General features: G+C 35.7%; 1 protein-coding gene across 7 annotated transcripts in view; it reads left to right on the top strand.

Annotated features, from left to right (window-relative positions):
- DOCK7 (dedicator of cytokinesis 7) overlaps window positions 1-15,866 on the top strand; it is a 214,156-nt gene that overhangs the window by 91,460 nt on the left and 106,830 nt on the right. For all 7 annotated transcript variants that reach the window (XR_013829415.1, XM_079929009.1, XM_079929007.1 and 4 more), the window contains exons 15-18: window positions 2,626-2,743; window positions 5,969-6,039; window positions 9,841-9,979; window positions 10,995-11,096. Coding sequence is in view for 6 of the 7 variants with exons in the window: in XM_079929009.1 (XP_079785135.1) it covers window positions 2,626-2,743; window positions 5,969-6,039; window positions 9,841-9,979; window positions 10,995-11,096 (430 nt within the window). In the remaining variant the exon portion in view is untranslated. The remainder of the gene's footprint in view (window positions 1-2,625; window positions 2,744-5,968; window positions 6,040-9,840; window positions 9,980-10,994; window positions 11,097-15,866) is intronic.

Below are 15,866 nucleotides of genomic sequence, written 5' to 3'. Positions count from 1 at the left end.
TCCTTGGGCTTCCTTGCCACTGTACTTCCATGGTTTTCCTTCTGTTTCTTTGTGGGTGCCTTATCAGTCTTTGTAGGCTCATCCTCTTCTGGATGACCACATAATCTTCAAGTTCCTTAAGACTCCTTTGTTGGAATAATACACAATGAGAGTAATTAAGTGATATTTTAGTTCTCTCATAGTTGATGTCCTTGAGAATGGTTCTCAGCACAGGAAAAATGATATATAAGTGCAAGATAGAAAAGAATGAATAAAAACCTTGTATTCTTGAATTTGAATTTGGATTATCACTATGAACTCAGGATATATTTCATGTTAAAAGCATTTTCCCCTAACTCTTTCAACTTTAAAAGGCCTAGAAACAATGAATAACCCACAATGAGTGGCCTGGAAAAACATTACCCATTCAAAAACCCCAACTCCTTGGAGAAATGGCTGATTCCAGGTTTGGGAAGAAAGTGTACAAGAAGAGCCTGGAAGGTCTTCTCGTAACAGGTAGTAAGAAGCCGTCAAAGACTATTTTGACTGAATCAAAAGGAATCATGAGCCAGTTTGAATCGACCTTTTCACCTGTCAAAGATGGTACAGTTTGAACACCAATAAAGATAATAACTGCAAAATATTGAAACCCGTTAATATGTTTGGTCCGTGAGTTTATAAGTGATGCTGTAAAAGAAAGACACAATTGATCCCTTTTAGAGGAATGTAATGTACCAACTGATTATTTTGAAAACTGGCAGCTAATGGAAAAGAATCAAGCATTTATTCTTGCCTCTCATATAATGGCTCACTGGCAAAGCAAATAGTAGATAAGGAAAAGTGCTCTTCATAGAGATATTCCAGCTGTTAAATAAAGAAGCAATGATAGAATATCACCTTTTGGCAATCCTTAATGAGTTAATGGATTTAGGCATTGGTCATCATTGTCTACTAATTGCACAAAAAATGAAACAACAACCAAACATTTTCCTCCTGATAGAAGGACACAGTACCATTTATGAAGTGATCTTGCCACCAAAATTTGACCAAGGTTCTAGATTCAACTCTCAATTCATAGAAAACACAGAGGAACATGTTAAATGTCACTACAGTGTGCAGTTAGTAAAATCCAGCCTCTGGAAAAATCTACACAAAAATATCAATAATTCTTCAACAAATGTATTGCAAAGGGAGTAGATGAAAAGACTTCTCCATGATCAACTAAGTACCTGTCTGTTCCTCCCATAGCTTCTGCATACTTCTCTCACAACACAGCATTGTTTTGAAATGGTCTTGTTTATAGGTATTTCCGTGCCATTAGATGTGTGATATATTTTACCTCTTTTTATCTTGTTTTTAACTTTTGACATTTTAATAATAATGTGCCTTGGTGTGGGTCTCTTTGAGTTCATCTAATTTGGAACTCTCTGAATTTCCTGGATCTGGATGTCTGTTTCCTTCCTCAGATTAGAGAAGTTTTCAGCCATTATTTCTTCACAGTTTTCCGTAAATAGGTTAATGCCACTATACATCCTGCCCTGCAACCTTTTTTTCATCCAACATGCTGGGCATCTCTTTCTGCATTAATAAATACTGCTGCATATTGTCATTTTTTGGGACTCTGAAATGTATTCTTCTTTTAATATATCTTAATTAATTAGTCCAGTACTGATGAACATGTTTCTTTATAATTATTTCCTAATATAAAAAATGTCATGCATTTCTTTGAACACACCCATTTGTACGTATGTGCAGTTCTCTCCTTAGACTAGAGGTGGGTTTGTTGGGTCAAAGCGTATGTTCATTTAAAATTCCTATATTGCTCTACCACCTTCTAGAAAATTTAGACCTATTTTCATTGTCCTAGCAGTTGATGAGGAGGGTTTTATTATGCTTGAAGTCTTGTTCATCAGCTCTGAGCAAACACTAGTTTTTAGGTAAAGTAACTCTCAATCTTTTTTTTTTTTTTAAGCCCTCTCTTTTGGTGCCTTTCCTTGAATTATTTCTCATCTCTGTGTTGGCAGCAGGGACTATTAAAGCTGTGTAAGATGCAACTGGACATGAAGTCGAATAATTGTAGAGTAGTATGTGATTTTCTCATAGTAACTACCTAATACTGTTATACGTACCGTATTATCATATGTGTTTTTGAATAATAATGTAGAATATTATACCTCTTAAAACCTTGATCACATTTATACAAAAAGCCTGATTTCTAAATGTCATCCTATTTATATCTGCTTGGAGAAACTAAGATAATATTAGAACTGTCTTTTAACTTCTTAATAATGTTTCTGTTCATACTTGTTTATTTCCCAGTAGCCTCTTCTAGAGGAAAGAACATGCATTTTTAAGTCTGACTGAACTGTATTCTCATTTTGGCTTTGCCACTTATTTGATTGTATGTGAAAATCTCTTAACTTTTCTGGGCCTCAGTTCATCTGCAAAAGGGGGATATATTTGATTGCTGTCTGTTTGAATGACTGCTCTAAGGATCAAATCAAACATTGTATGTGAAAATAGCATAGTGTCTAGCAAATGCTAATGATTCAATATTTGTTCATCTGTTTCTTTTGTGGTGTGTAGTAGTGATACATAGTGTTTTTAGATATGTATTCACTATCATGTATACTATTGCCTTCACAGAAACCTTCTCTACGTATACCCTCAGAGTCTCAATTTTGCCAACCGTCAAGGTTCTGCCAGAAATATAACAGTTAAAGTCCAGTTTATGTATGGGGAGGATCCTAGCAATGCCATGCCGGTAAGAAATGTTCTTTACATTTGCTATTCTTCATATACGGTTCAAATAGACCTTTTTGGGGGCAGGGAAGGTAATCACTTGGTTGGCAGCTCTGAACTGGAAATGAATGTGATCTTGCAAACAAAATTTCAGACTTCATTACTTCCTGTACAGGTAGTAATGAGTTTATTTGAAGTCTTATTTATTGAGGACTTGGTATATACTAGGCACTCCCAGAGATACAAAGATGAATAAGACATAATCTAGAGGATATTCAGAATACATAAAATTTTAAAATAATGAACTTCAGAAGAGGGCCAGATCAGAATCACCTAGGGTACTCTTAACAGAGCAGATACCTCTTCTCTACGCTTCCATCTGTGATCCTGATTCCCGGCCTTTAGAATGAAAGGCCAGGTAAGGGAGGTGGAAAGTGGTGGGTAGTATTATGGGGTTGTGGTATAGTTTGAAAATGCCCCCCCAGGTGATTCTAATTTGCATGGTTCTTACCATCTTTGTTGAGAAACTCTGGCAGTAGTTCTTAACTTTGGCTGCATTTTACACTCACTTGGGGAGCTTTTAAAAATACCAATGCCCAGACAATCCCATTCCAATTACCTTATAATCTCTGGGGTGGGATACCAGGCAGATATCAGTATTTTTAAATCTCCCCAAGGGATTACATTTTGCAGCCAATATTGATAACCAAGGTATGTGCTAATTATTAGAAGATTGGTAGTATAGGGTTTCAAAGGTATAGGTGTTCAGAGGAAGGAGAGAATGCCTCAAAGGTGGTTAAAATGTTCATAGCAGTGGATCTGTCTAGACTGTGGGGAAAGGAGAGCAATTCAAGTTGGAGAATGTCCTTCAACAGAGGTAGAGTGGTGAGTTGCCAGTGAGCCAGAGCAATGCAAGATAAGTCAGGAATAGTAGATTGAGGCTAGATTGGGGAGGTTCTTGACTGCCCACATTGTCATTTAGGATTTGTGGGACACTAGTAAATTCAGGTTCCATGAAAGTAGATTTTCAATTTACAGAGTAGGAGCACATCTATCACTGTAGATGTGCAACCTCTGAAAGAACCCTAGTGGAATGAAAATGCGCTAAGAACAGGTGCACTGTTTACAGAGTTTTATTTTAGCCTTCTATGGCAGTCATTTGAATCAAGTTCTTTTGATTTTCTACAATACTTACTAAGAAAACTATATATTTTCCTTTCCACTGTAGCCTCAGTTTCATCAACATTTATAGATCTTGATAGCAGCAAGCACAAATTATTCATCTTTGTATTCTTCTATGGCAGCTGTTCCAGATCCTTGCATGTAATACATGCTGAATAAATATTTGTTCAATAAATGTAGAATTTATTTTTGAGGTTTGGAATGAGCATTTCATGCTTTTTACTAGCTCTTCATTTTTGCCGAAGGAATGAATGCACTAATCATAGTCAATGAAAAGATGCTGGATTGTGAAAATAGATGGCTCTGTTATCCTATATGTGAATGGCCATATGAATTTGAGCTTATGACAAATGTAGTATATGTAAAATAATTTGTTTTTATTTTTTGCCTAACAAACTCTTCCTTGTCTTAGCATACATATAGCCTCCTCTACAGAGCCCCAGCTGCGTCCAGCCATATCGGCAGTTATACCACTCCTTCATTTGGTGCTACCTTAGTGTCTTCTTACTTTTTTTATGGGCTGTTTCATTTTATGGTTATATGCTTGTTTCTTTATCTCAACCACTAGACTGTGAGCTCCTTGAGGGCAAGGACCATGTCTTACTCATATCTGTATCTTGCCTATCATAGTGCTTGGCATAATTGATGCTCAGTCTATGTTGATGAATGATTAAAAATACATGTTAAATGGTCAAAGGAACACTTTTCACTTTATATCATTGCATGTTATGAAAATAAGTTACTTTTTGAAAAACAATAGCTTCTCAGAGGGAAAAAAAGGTACTGCATTCCTTTCTCTTGTGTATTATTAGTGATATGAAAATATAATGCTTTTATGTTTATGTGAGTGGCTGGTTTGAAATAATGTATAAACACAGACACATTATATTTGCTTATTTTTTTAAAAATGAAGACTGTCCAAATGAATCTTAAGATAATTTTTTGATCATACAATGTTGATATGATAAAATCATAAACTTCATAATTTTGGCACTGGAACAGCATTTTTATAAAAACATAGTAAGGTAGTCTTAGAAATTGATGAAATTAGACATATACAGGAGAGTCATAATTATTACACTTTTGCATACCCTTAAAATAAAAGGACCTGCTTGAAATGTTGCAAAAAGAAACACAGATATCTGTTATGTTCTTTTTATTTAAGGATGGTGCAACTTAACCCCTTTGTATAAGGAGTAAACTTTGAGTTGTTTTACCAGTTGTGTGATAGAAGTGTGATGACATGTCCACATACGTATTCATGCATGTGTAGAGATGACTGGCCAGACTTAGAAGTTTAATCTATGACTAGATAACATTGTAAGCCTGTCACATAGTAATCATAGCTATGACCTTGACATCATTAAGCCATTTATGTAATCTGCTGCCCTAATTAACCATAGTATTGCTTGGTAGAATTCGAGAGGCAGATATACAAGACTGAATTATTTTACCTCTAAACCTTCTCCAAAGTATTGTAGTAGTAGTGTATTTTTTTTAATGTGGTGGATTTGAAAAAAAACAAACACATAAATAAGAATATAAGAATGGAGCTCCTCTTCCATTGTAGAGTAGCTTGCAGGGAGTACTGGAAGTTAAAGGGTACATAGCTTGACCTAAATTAGAGTATTTTAATATCATTTATAAATAATTTATATTTGACGTTCAGAATGACTGTTGTTTTAGTGGAGAATCTACCAATTTATATAGTAGTTATATGCCACCATTCTAGGATCATATTTCTTATGTAAATTCCAAATGATGTGCTACATCTAGATTTTAAAATGAATTCTTTACCTTCTTTAAGAAAAAGGAAAGAAATGTACCTTATTGCCCAATAGATATAAATATAATGGATAGAAACTTTTTGAATGTTTGAATGTCAGATGGGTCTATAGTTGAAAAGAAATTTACAGTTAAGCAATTGAACGTATAGGCACATTGTTCTTCATTGGGCTTATTTTGCCCATTGTTCTCAGTTATTAAATCAGACAAATTCTTACATAGATTTGAAACATCCAGCATTTATTACAACAAAGTTTCAACATGCTGTTATTTGTTACAGGTAATCTTTGGTAAATCTAGCTGTTCAGAATTTTCAAAGGAAGCCTATACAGCCGTAGTATATCATAACAGGTACTGAATTCAAATATTTCTTTCAAAGTTTCTCACTTCTCAGTGGCATTGTTAGCACTCACGTTAGTGTGTTTACCAAATGCTTTGCTGCACTGGATGTGCAAATTCAAGACAGCTGACATCAAAGTTATAATTTTCAACCTGTAGATGCACATTCTCTCCATAGACATCTCAAATATAAGACTTTATGCACAAAACATCTTTTCTGTCAAATTCTCTGATCCTTTCATTTTTATTATATTGTTATTGATTATCATTATGGCCTCTGGTCCTTTGGTCTTTCCCTGTTATTTTCACCTGACACTTTGTAGTTTTACTTAACTCTTTACTAAGCTTGAACTCATTAGTCAGTTAAATTGGTGCAACATCCAATAAATCTTCGACTCAGTGACTTTCCCTTTTACTTCTTTAGGAATTGATTGTAAACTCTGGATAAGCTTTAACTTCTGCTTTCTTTCCCCTCCTCCTCTTCCTCCTGCCCTCCCTCCCCATCCCCCTCCTTCACCTCCCTCTCCCCCTTCTTTTGTTTTGATTATCGAATGCTATTGGAGAAAAAACACAAAATTGTGCCAATCAGGGCTGCCACAAATTGATGTTATTTTATCATATGATGGGGCTACAGTAATTTATTTTATCGCATTTTATCTTCTTTTGGCCCCTCTGTTCTTTGGTAAATTTTTTTGTCGTCACTTTTTTACCTTCTCTCCCATTTGGCAGTAGCTATTGTAAGCTTTTCTTCCCCTTTCTCTAGCTCCTACTTCTTTTCTGTTTGCTTTAACTCTAGTGTTCCTACTTTATGAAGTTGATTGAGACCATCTAACTTGAGATCTATCAACTTCTATGCTCTTCACCTCAAATTGTCTCCATGCAGATCTGCCTTTCCTCTGTTTCAAAGGTGGTAATGGCGCACACCTTCCTCAGTGTGGATCTTTTCATCTCTGCTCTCAAAACGACCTTATCCAGGCTCTTTAGGATGTGACTCCATCAGTTATTCCTTTTCTTGCATCATCAGTCTTCTGTTTCATTGGCTCCATCTCTTATTGCCACAAAATTTGTTTTCTATACTTAAAAAAAAGTCTTTCTTCAGTGCTGTTGTGTAGCATGGTTTTTCCTTACCCTCCTTAAAGCTTTTCTTTCTCATATTTATTTTATGACCCTCTCTTGGTTTCCTTTTATCCCTTTGAACACTTTTTTTTAATAGTAATTATTCTAATTTTTCTTTTTCTTTAAAACATAGGCCTTCCACACAAAATACAAAAGTTTTGCCTTTATCCTTCTTTTTCTATAATATTCTCTCCCTAAATAATCTTATATGTATTTCCAGAGTTACATTCAATGAAAATACTACTACTTTTACATTTATGTGGATTGTTCGCACTGTTTATTTTCTCTCATAACCTTCTTTCTGAGATACAGATGTGTATTTTCAGTGGCCTTTTAGACGTATTCATTCGAGTGCCTGCTGCCTTCTCAATTTCCATGTATTTGTTGTCGACTCTTCCTAAGCCAATCGCTGTCTGACTCTTTATTTTTATTAATCGTACTACGATTTTTCCAGTTGCTCTGACTCAAAGTGTAAGACATTCTTGCCTTCCTTCTTATTTTGTCTAATATACAATCGTCTTTTACATCTTGATGATTGTATTTCTGCCTCATTACCAAGCATATCTTGTGCTGTCCTGTTTCTGGGCCTTTCTTGGATCTTTTTTCTGTTGTAATACTAGTTCCCTCTAATTGAACTCCTACTCATACTTTAAGGCCCATATCATATATCTCTTCCTAAATGACAGTTCCCTGATCTAAAACTTGAAGTAATCAATTCAGCTCTGTTCTTGAAGCACTTAACCTTATATGCTGTACACTAGGGGTCGGCAAACTTTTCTAAAAAGGGCCAAATAGTATATATTTTAGGCCTTGTGTGCCATCTGGTCTCTTGCAACTACTCAACCTTGCTGTTGTAGTGCAAAAGTAGCCATGTACAGTAAATTGCAAATAAATGGGCATGGCTGTCTTCCAATAAAATTTTATTTATGGACCCTGAAATTTGAATTTCATTTAATATCTCAAGTGAAATATTCTTTTGAATTTTTTTAAGCACTTAAAAATATAAAAATCATTTTTAGTTTGTAGGCTTTACAGATGAAGTAGTGGACTGGATTTGGCCTGTGGCCATAGTTTGCCAACCCCTGCTTTATAGCATAGCTATTGATATATGTGTGTCTTACTTATATTTCTACTGAATTATATATTTTTGAGGGTTATTTTTCTTATGTTCATCTTTAAAACCACCACAAAAGTAACACAGTGCTTAGCCTAATGGTGGGTAATTAAAAATACTTGTTGATGAATAACTCGTAGATGTTTAATTTTCCATAAGAGCCTTTACATAATATGATTTCAGGAAAGAGATGAACTAAAGCACTAGAAGCCAGAAAAGATATTTATAAAGAAGGTTGTATTTTCTAAAAGTATCTCAGTTTGTGGCTAGGTCTTTATTTTGTTGCTCTTAGCGTTAGTAGAATTAAAATGATACAGTCTAACATTACTAGTAAATTCAACTTTCTCGTAACTCAGTGGTGATTAGTGAGATCAGTAATAAGATCTATATAGCATCTTTTATTCACCAAAGTCATCAAATTCTCAGATGGCTAGCATTAGCTACCTTTCTTACGGGTATTAAAAGCCTTATGCCACTTAATTTTTCTGTGATCAGATCTACACCTGTTAGCATTTTTGAGGCTTATTTGAGATGGAAGAATATTTGACATATTTAGCATCAGAGAAAAATCCCTAACTGGTGGGATGGGCTTCACTTTAAAGGTAGTTGGAACTATATGGTTTGGCTGTATTTTTATTGAATACAACAGAGAGATACTAACTGAATATGGAAGATGGGGATGCTAAGGTTCTATCCCTTTTAGGTCTATATCATAAATAGCAGCCATGCTATCTTATAAAAATGCTCTTAGGGCCCACTCTCAATGAATATTGAGATGCAAGTGCCATTGGTTTGATCAAATATGATATTTGTTGTATTCCTTAGTAGCTGGGAGCCCTTCTAAAGGGTGGGGCACATTGCAATTTGTGGGGATTCCCTGATTTTTTTCTTTTCTTTTTTCTCTTTTCCTTGTCCTTTTTTTTTTTTTTTTTTTTTTGTAAAGCTGTCAGTCAATACACAACTGTCCATGTTTAGGTAACATTTATTTCTTTAGCAATGGAATGATAGATATAAGACATTGCATAGAGAGCCCATCTTGATACCAAGTTGTCTAAAGATTCCTTTTTTCTTTCTTTCTTTCTTATTTTTTTTAACAAAAGGATAATACAATTTAGTCTTACTATGAAGCTGTACTCCTATAACAGAAAAATGTTTTTCTATGGTATGGTTATAAGATATACACTTATAAAAGCTCATTATTTTTTTTCTATGTAATATGTATCCAAATTGGTTTATAAATATAGAAAGCCTTGCCCTAGTCTCTTCTCTTATACAGTTTCCAATCTAATGAAGATTTCAGCATCAAGGTGGTGATTATTAATGAATTTTCAAATAGTAGGATTACTCAACCCATTAATAAAAATGGGATGAGAAATTTCAGAAACAGTGGCAGCTCCCTCATCTGGAAGTAGGGGTTAGTTACTTTACTTAAGAGCTTGGAAATAAAAATATTTTGGACTAGAAGAAAAATTAAGCATGAATCCTGAAATTAATTTTAAAATTACTCAAACATACAAATGCAATAACTGTTTATTTTGAACACATTACTGACTATTGATGTTTTGTTTTGTTTTTGTATGAAGGTCTCCTGATTTTCATGAAGAAATCAAGGTTAAACTCCCTGCTACTTTAACTGACCATCATCACTTGCTTTTTACTTTTTATCATGTTAGTTGTCAACAAAAACAAAATACTCCTCTTGAAACTCCTGTTGGATACACGGTAAGTATATTTTGTTAAATATTTAGCCCTTTGATCTTAAATATAATTAACAATATTTAAGATAATTGGTGTTCATTATTATTTGAGTATTCCTTATCTGATTCCCCATGTTCGTTAGGAAGGGTCATCATAACAAGAAAATTCTCAATATAGTTAACCAGTGTCATTAATTAACTAACTAACATGTGTAAACACTTAGGTGTTGGTCCTGATTACTGTATATTTACCCAACAGTACTGTGTAAATGTAACAGTTTTAAGCGTTCTTCGGAAGAAAATGGTTTGAACGTAAAATGATTAAAAGAGATTTAAATGTAACAGTTTTAAGCGTTCTTCGGAAGAAAATGGTTTGAACGTAAAATGATTAGAAGAGACCCTTGGCAATTAAAACCCTTTTTAATTGTCTTAATTAAAGCAATTAAAACGCCTGAGTATTTTTTGAAAATCATTACTATTGAATCACAAAAGTAAACCTAAGATGAATACATCAGAGTGTGCTACCACAATTTTGTCAGAAAGGCATGCCTTCACCTAAAAGAGAAAAACTAACATTTGATACATATCTTTTGTCTTCAGCTTATGACATGAATTTTTGCTAAATGTAAGAAAATAAGTTTATGTCATACTTCTTAGTTTTGTTTCCAACATTCTTATCTAATCAAATCTTTCTTTCCCTATTTACATTGACACTATTACCCCAGTTTAAAATTGATTCACTTTGTGGCCTTTTCTACTTTCTATTACCAACTTTCCCTTGGATAATGAGGACCTGCTATAGATTTAAGTATTGCATAGTTAGCTGGTAATGTTTTGGGGATCCTCCTTAAATATTGTTGGGGAAACTTCTTTAGAGGAATTATGAAAACCTATTATTATTACCTGATAATTAAATCCCCTTGGTGTTTAGTGATGTGAAATGAATTTGGCTCATACCAAGTTCTTAAAACAGATTTTCCAAGTAATTACTTTTATAACAAACATATTTAAATTAATATTGTTTCCTTTTTATTTAAAAGTGGATACCGATGCTTCAGAATGGACGATTAAAGACTGGGCAGTTTTGCCTACCGGTCTCACTGGAAAAACCGCCACAGGCTTATTCTGTACTGTCTCCTGAGGTCAGTTTCTCTCACATTGAAATTCTCCAGTTTGAATGAAATGGGCTTTTCATTACAAAGATAGTTTTCTCAAACTTGCTGTTTCTTCTCTCTCTAAGTATGTATATAGTGAAGTAATAATATTATTTTCCAAGGGACATTAGCAGCTTTGATGATGACATATGTGACTTGAAAGAAACAAAAACATTGGGAAAATCTCAATCAAGAATCAGTAGCCACTGTTCAAAAACCAAAGTGCCTTTTGAGAGAACGGTTACATGATGATTACCAATGTCTCTTAATGCTTTGACTACAATTGTTTGTAACCATTAATCTGAAATGTGTCTTGTGAATGTTCTCCTGGTGGCATTTATTTTTCATTATAGAACTTTAAAAGTTTTCACAAATAAATTTATATTGTTTTTAATTAAAAAAAAAAGGCAATGTAAGGCTACTGCTCTGACCTCCTTTCTCACCATTCTCTGTCATTCTGCCCTGACTATATAGCACAGCGCCTTTGTTGTTCCTCATACATGAAGAGCACATTCCCATCTCAGGCTGTTTGTACTTTCCTTTGCTGGCAATGCTCTATCACAAGACCTGCTTCTTATTTAATTCAGATATCCACTCAAATATCCCCTCTTCAGAGAAGTCATCTATAATTACTTTGTTTTAAGTAGCAGCCTCCATCGCTTTTTATCCCTTTGCTTATCCTCATAATACTTATCACTGGGACTTCCCTGGCAGTCCAGTGGTTAAGACTCGGCACTTCCACTGCAGGGGCTTGGGTTTGATCCCTGGTCAGGACCTAAGATCCCACATGCCGTGGGGCGCAGCCAAAAAAAAAAAAAACTTACCACTGACTTTATAGTTCATATATCTTTGTTTATCTGTTTATTGTCTACAGAGTATAAGCTCCATGAGGTTAAGGACTTTGTCTTTCTTATGCATTGCTGTATCTACCAGTGCTTAGAATAGTGCTTGGCTCATAGTAGACAGTTAATGAATATTTATTAAATGAATGAATAAAGACCGTAGGAAAGAAATAGGACAGAAACCCCCCAACCCCCAAATCTTTCATTCAGTTTTCCAGGAACATATCTTTTCAGTAAAATAAATTAGTCTTCTGTCAGGGGTAGCATCGTATTTCAAAAGGATATATATATATATATATTTTTTTTTTTTTTTTTTTTTTTTTGCGGTACGCGGGCCTCTCACTGTTGTGGCCTCTCCCGTTGCGGAGCACAGGCTCCGGACGCGCAGGCTCAGCGGCCATGGCTCACGGGCCCAGCCGCTCCGCGGCATGTGGGATCTTCCTGGACCGGGGCACGAACCCGTGTCCCCTGCATCGGCAGGTGGACTCTCAACCACTGCGCCACCAGGGAAGCCCCCAAAAGGAAATATTTTAAAAGAAAATATAATTTTATGGAAGTTATAGATTTGTTCTTAATTGATTTGCAGATTCAAGGTCACCTTTCTAAAGGGGGAGGCTGATGGTTTTCTTCTAGCTACAACGTGTATGTTCATATATAAAGAATATGGTGATAATTTGGATTTGACTATAGATACATAGTATGGCTGATTGATATGTGAGATTAAACTACCTGATTAAGTGCTTAAACTTTTGTATATTTTAATTACTATATTAAAAGAACAGTATATATTCTTAGCATCATTATTATATTTTGTTTTTATTTTTTATTTTTTTTTGCGGTACGCGGGCCTCTCACTGTTGCGGCCTCCCCCGTTGCGGAGCACAGGCTCTGGATGCGCAGGCTTAGCCGCTCCGTGGCATGTGGGATCCTCCCGGACCGGGGCACGAACCCGTGTCCCCTGCATCAGCAGGCAGACTCTCAACCACTGCGCCACCAGGGAAGCCCCATTATTATATTTAAAGCATAGTATATATTAATTTTAGTGCTTAATTTAAAGCAAGTGAGAGATAAATACTTAAATATTTGACTTTTATAGGTCATTGCTTAATGCAATTTTGTATTCACTTTCCTGGTTGAGGTTGAGCTGTCTTTGATTCAGAAAGTCAGAGAACTTCTGATATGTGTTAACTTCAACAGTTCTTTGGACCTTAGAATATGAAGCTTGCCATATAATCACACTTAGGTACTGAGAAACTAATTTCTGTAACTAGTGAACTATTGCTTTATTATATTTCACTCAGTGGTAATTTTCAGTGATAAATGGATCATTTTCTTCTTAAAACTGGGTAAAAAGGAAGGTGAACCTTTGTTGGCTTTGTTTCACCACATTTTCTTGGTTTTCTGGTGTTTCCCCCTTAAGTTTTCATGTTCTTTTCACTCTGAACCTGTAAGCGCTCTTCCCAGGCAGGATCACTGACTGCAGTTCTGTGAACAGTACTCTCAGAGTGGTGTAGTATGTAACTTACAAGAGGACCAAGATGCTCTTGACTCCTACTGCTAGTTGATGAATCTTAAAATCTGCATCTCTGCTCACTCATTTCTTGCCAGTTATTTGTCTGGTAAATTAAAAAGCCTAGTGATGTCTTTGCCAGGATGTTCTGTAGATATCTCAGACATAAAATGTCCCAAACTGGTCTCATTCTTGTTGAATACTGTTGGAACTTTATGGTGAGAGGCAAACCTTGGCCCCCCAATATGCCTCAACAGAGTGATTCTAGTGAATTTATCTCAGTTCAGTGTCATCAGCGTTTCAGGATTAGTGTTTATTGGGCTCCAGGAAGCAGATTCATGCTTACAAGATTCATACAAGATTGACATATAGACTAGCATGGCAGTTTATCATCTCTATTTGCATAGGTATGCAAAGATCAGCATATAGGATATTTTTGAATTTAACAGTGGTTACACCTGAGGATAGTTATACTTTTCAATTTTTTGTTATTTTATTTAATAATATAATACACACTTATGAATCCACCACCCAATCCAAGAGCTAGAACACTGACAATAGTTTACATCACTTATGTGCTCCTCCCTTACTCCATACTCTTCTTCCTTCTAACTACAAAAAGCTAGACTTTAAAAAAAATTGTGGTAAAATATACATAAAATTTACCACTTTAACTATTTTTAAGTGTACAGTTCTGTGGTATTAAGTACATTCACATTGTTTTGAAAACTAGCCTCTTAAAACTACTTTTTTTTATTTCCAGCAAGAGCAAAAGTTTATTAAAAAGTTTATCTTCTTGGGCTTCCCTGGTGGTGCAGTGGTTGAGAGTCCGCCTGCCGATTCAGGGGACACGGGTTTGTGCCCCGGTCTGGGAAGATCCCACATGCCGCAGAGCGGCTGGGCCCGTGAGCCATGGCCGCTGAGCCTGCGCGTCCAGAGCCTGTGCTCCGCAACGGGAGAGGTCACAACAGTGAGAGGCCCGCGTACCACAAAAAAAAAAAAAAAAAAAAGTATCTTCTTTAGAAATTTAACCAGAATATTCCATTCTGATTAATGGAGAATTTAGTGTATTACAAACATCAAAATATTAGGGGCAAATCAACACCTACCAAAATGTCTGGAATGGTGAATGGCCAGATGTGTTTGGAGGTTTCATGTACTGAACTTAAAAAAAAAAAAATCTTCTGAGTTGGTTATACACCTGTATTTCCAATCATTTCTGGGAAGGTGGGGGCAGGGGGGTAAGCCAGGAATCAGATTTTGAGAATAAGAAACGTGGAGCTGCAAAGAGAGTTGTTAACAAGCAAAGAAGTAAAATATTAGGGAGAAAAAAATGATTTAAAAAAAGTACTACAGAGTTGGGGTAAAATAAAACTGAGTATAAATGGTCTGTATGGTAAGGAAAAGAATTCCTTGCTGATCTCAGCCTATGTGGGTCAGAAATAAAGTGGGTGAGAGGCCATTTATTTTTTTGACTGAGATACCCTCAGACCATTTTTCTGTAAGGTTTTTTCCCCATAGAATCTTTTATTTTTTAAATTTAATTTTATTATTTTTTTATACAGCAGGTTCTTATTGGTTATCTATTTTATACATATTAATGTATATATGTCAATCCCAATCTCCCAATCTCAATCACCTCCCACCCCCACCCCCCCGGTAAAACTACTTTTTTTTCAAAAATAAATTTATTTATTTATTTTTGGCTGTGCTGGGTCTTTGTTGCTGCGTGCAGGCTTTCTCTAGTTGCGGAGAGAGGAGGCTGCTCCTTCGTTGCGGTGCGCGCGCTTCTCATTGTGGTGGCTTCTCTTGTTGTGAAGCATGGGCTCTAGGCGCGTGGACTTCTGTAGTTGTGGCACACGGGCTCAGTAGTTGTGGCTCACGGGCTCTAGAGCACAGACTTAGCAGTTGTGGCGCACCGGCTTAGTTGCTCCGCGGCATGTGAGATCTTCCGAGACCAGGGCTTGAACCCGTGTCCCCTGCATTGGCAGGCGGATTTTTAACCACTGCACCACCAGGGAAATCTCTAAAACTACTTTTTAATTGAGGTATATATGTGCCTAAAGAATACATTGTTTACTTTGCTTATTTTATGAATTTAATGAAAAGGTTATGCTATAAATAATCCTCTGAGACTTGCTTTTTTCATTCAGCATTATATTACTAAGATTTAGTGTTTATTATCAAAATAAAATGTTCCTTCGGAATTTCATTGTACTTAGAATATAATCTAGATCTTTTTTCCTGCGACCTACAGGAAATCTCTGAAAGACCTGGGCTCTTCCACTTCTACAGCATCATCTTCTACTACCACCACACCCCTTGTTCCGTACTTACAGCTTCTTCCAAATTTTTTCCAGCCTCTCAGTCTTTGAATTTTGTCTTTCTTCTTCCTGATCTCCTCAT

Source organism: Stenella coeruleoalba (genome assembly GCF_951394435.1).
Source record: "Stenella coeruleoalba genome assembly, chromosome: 1".
NCBI lineage: Eukaryota > Metazoa > Chordata > Mammalia > Artiodactyla > Delphinidae > Stenella > Stenella coeruleoalba.
This window is presented reverse-complemented; position numbering and strand designations above follow the sequence as displayed.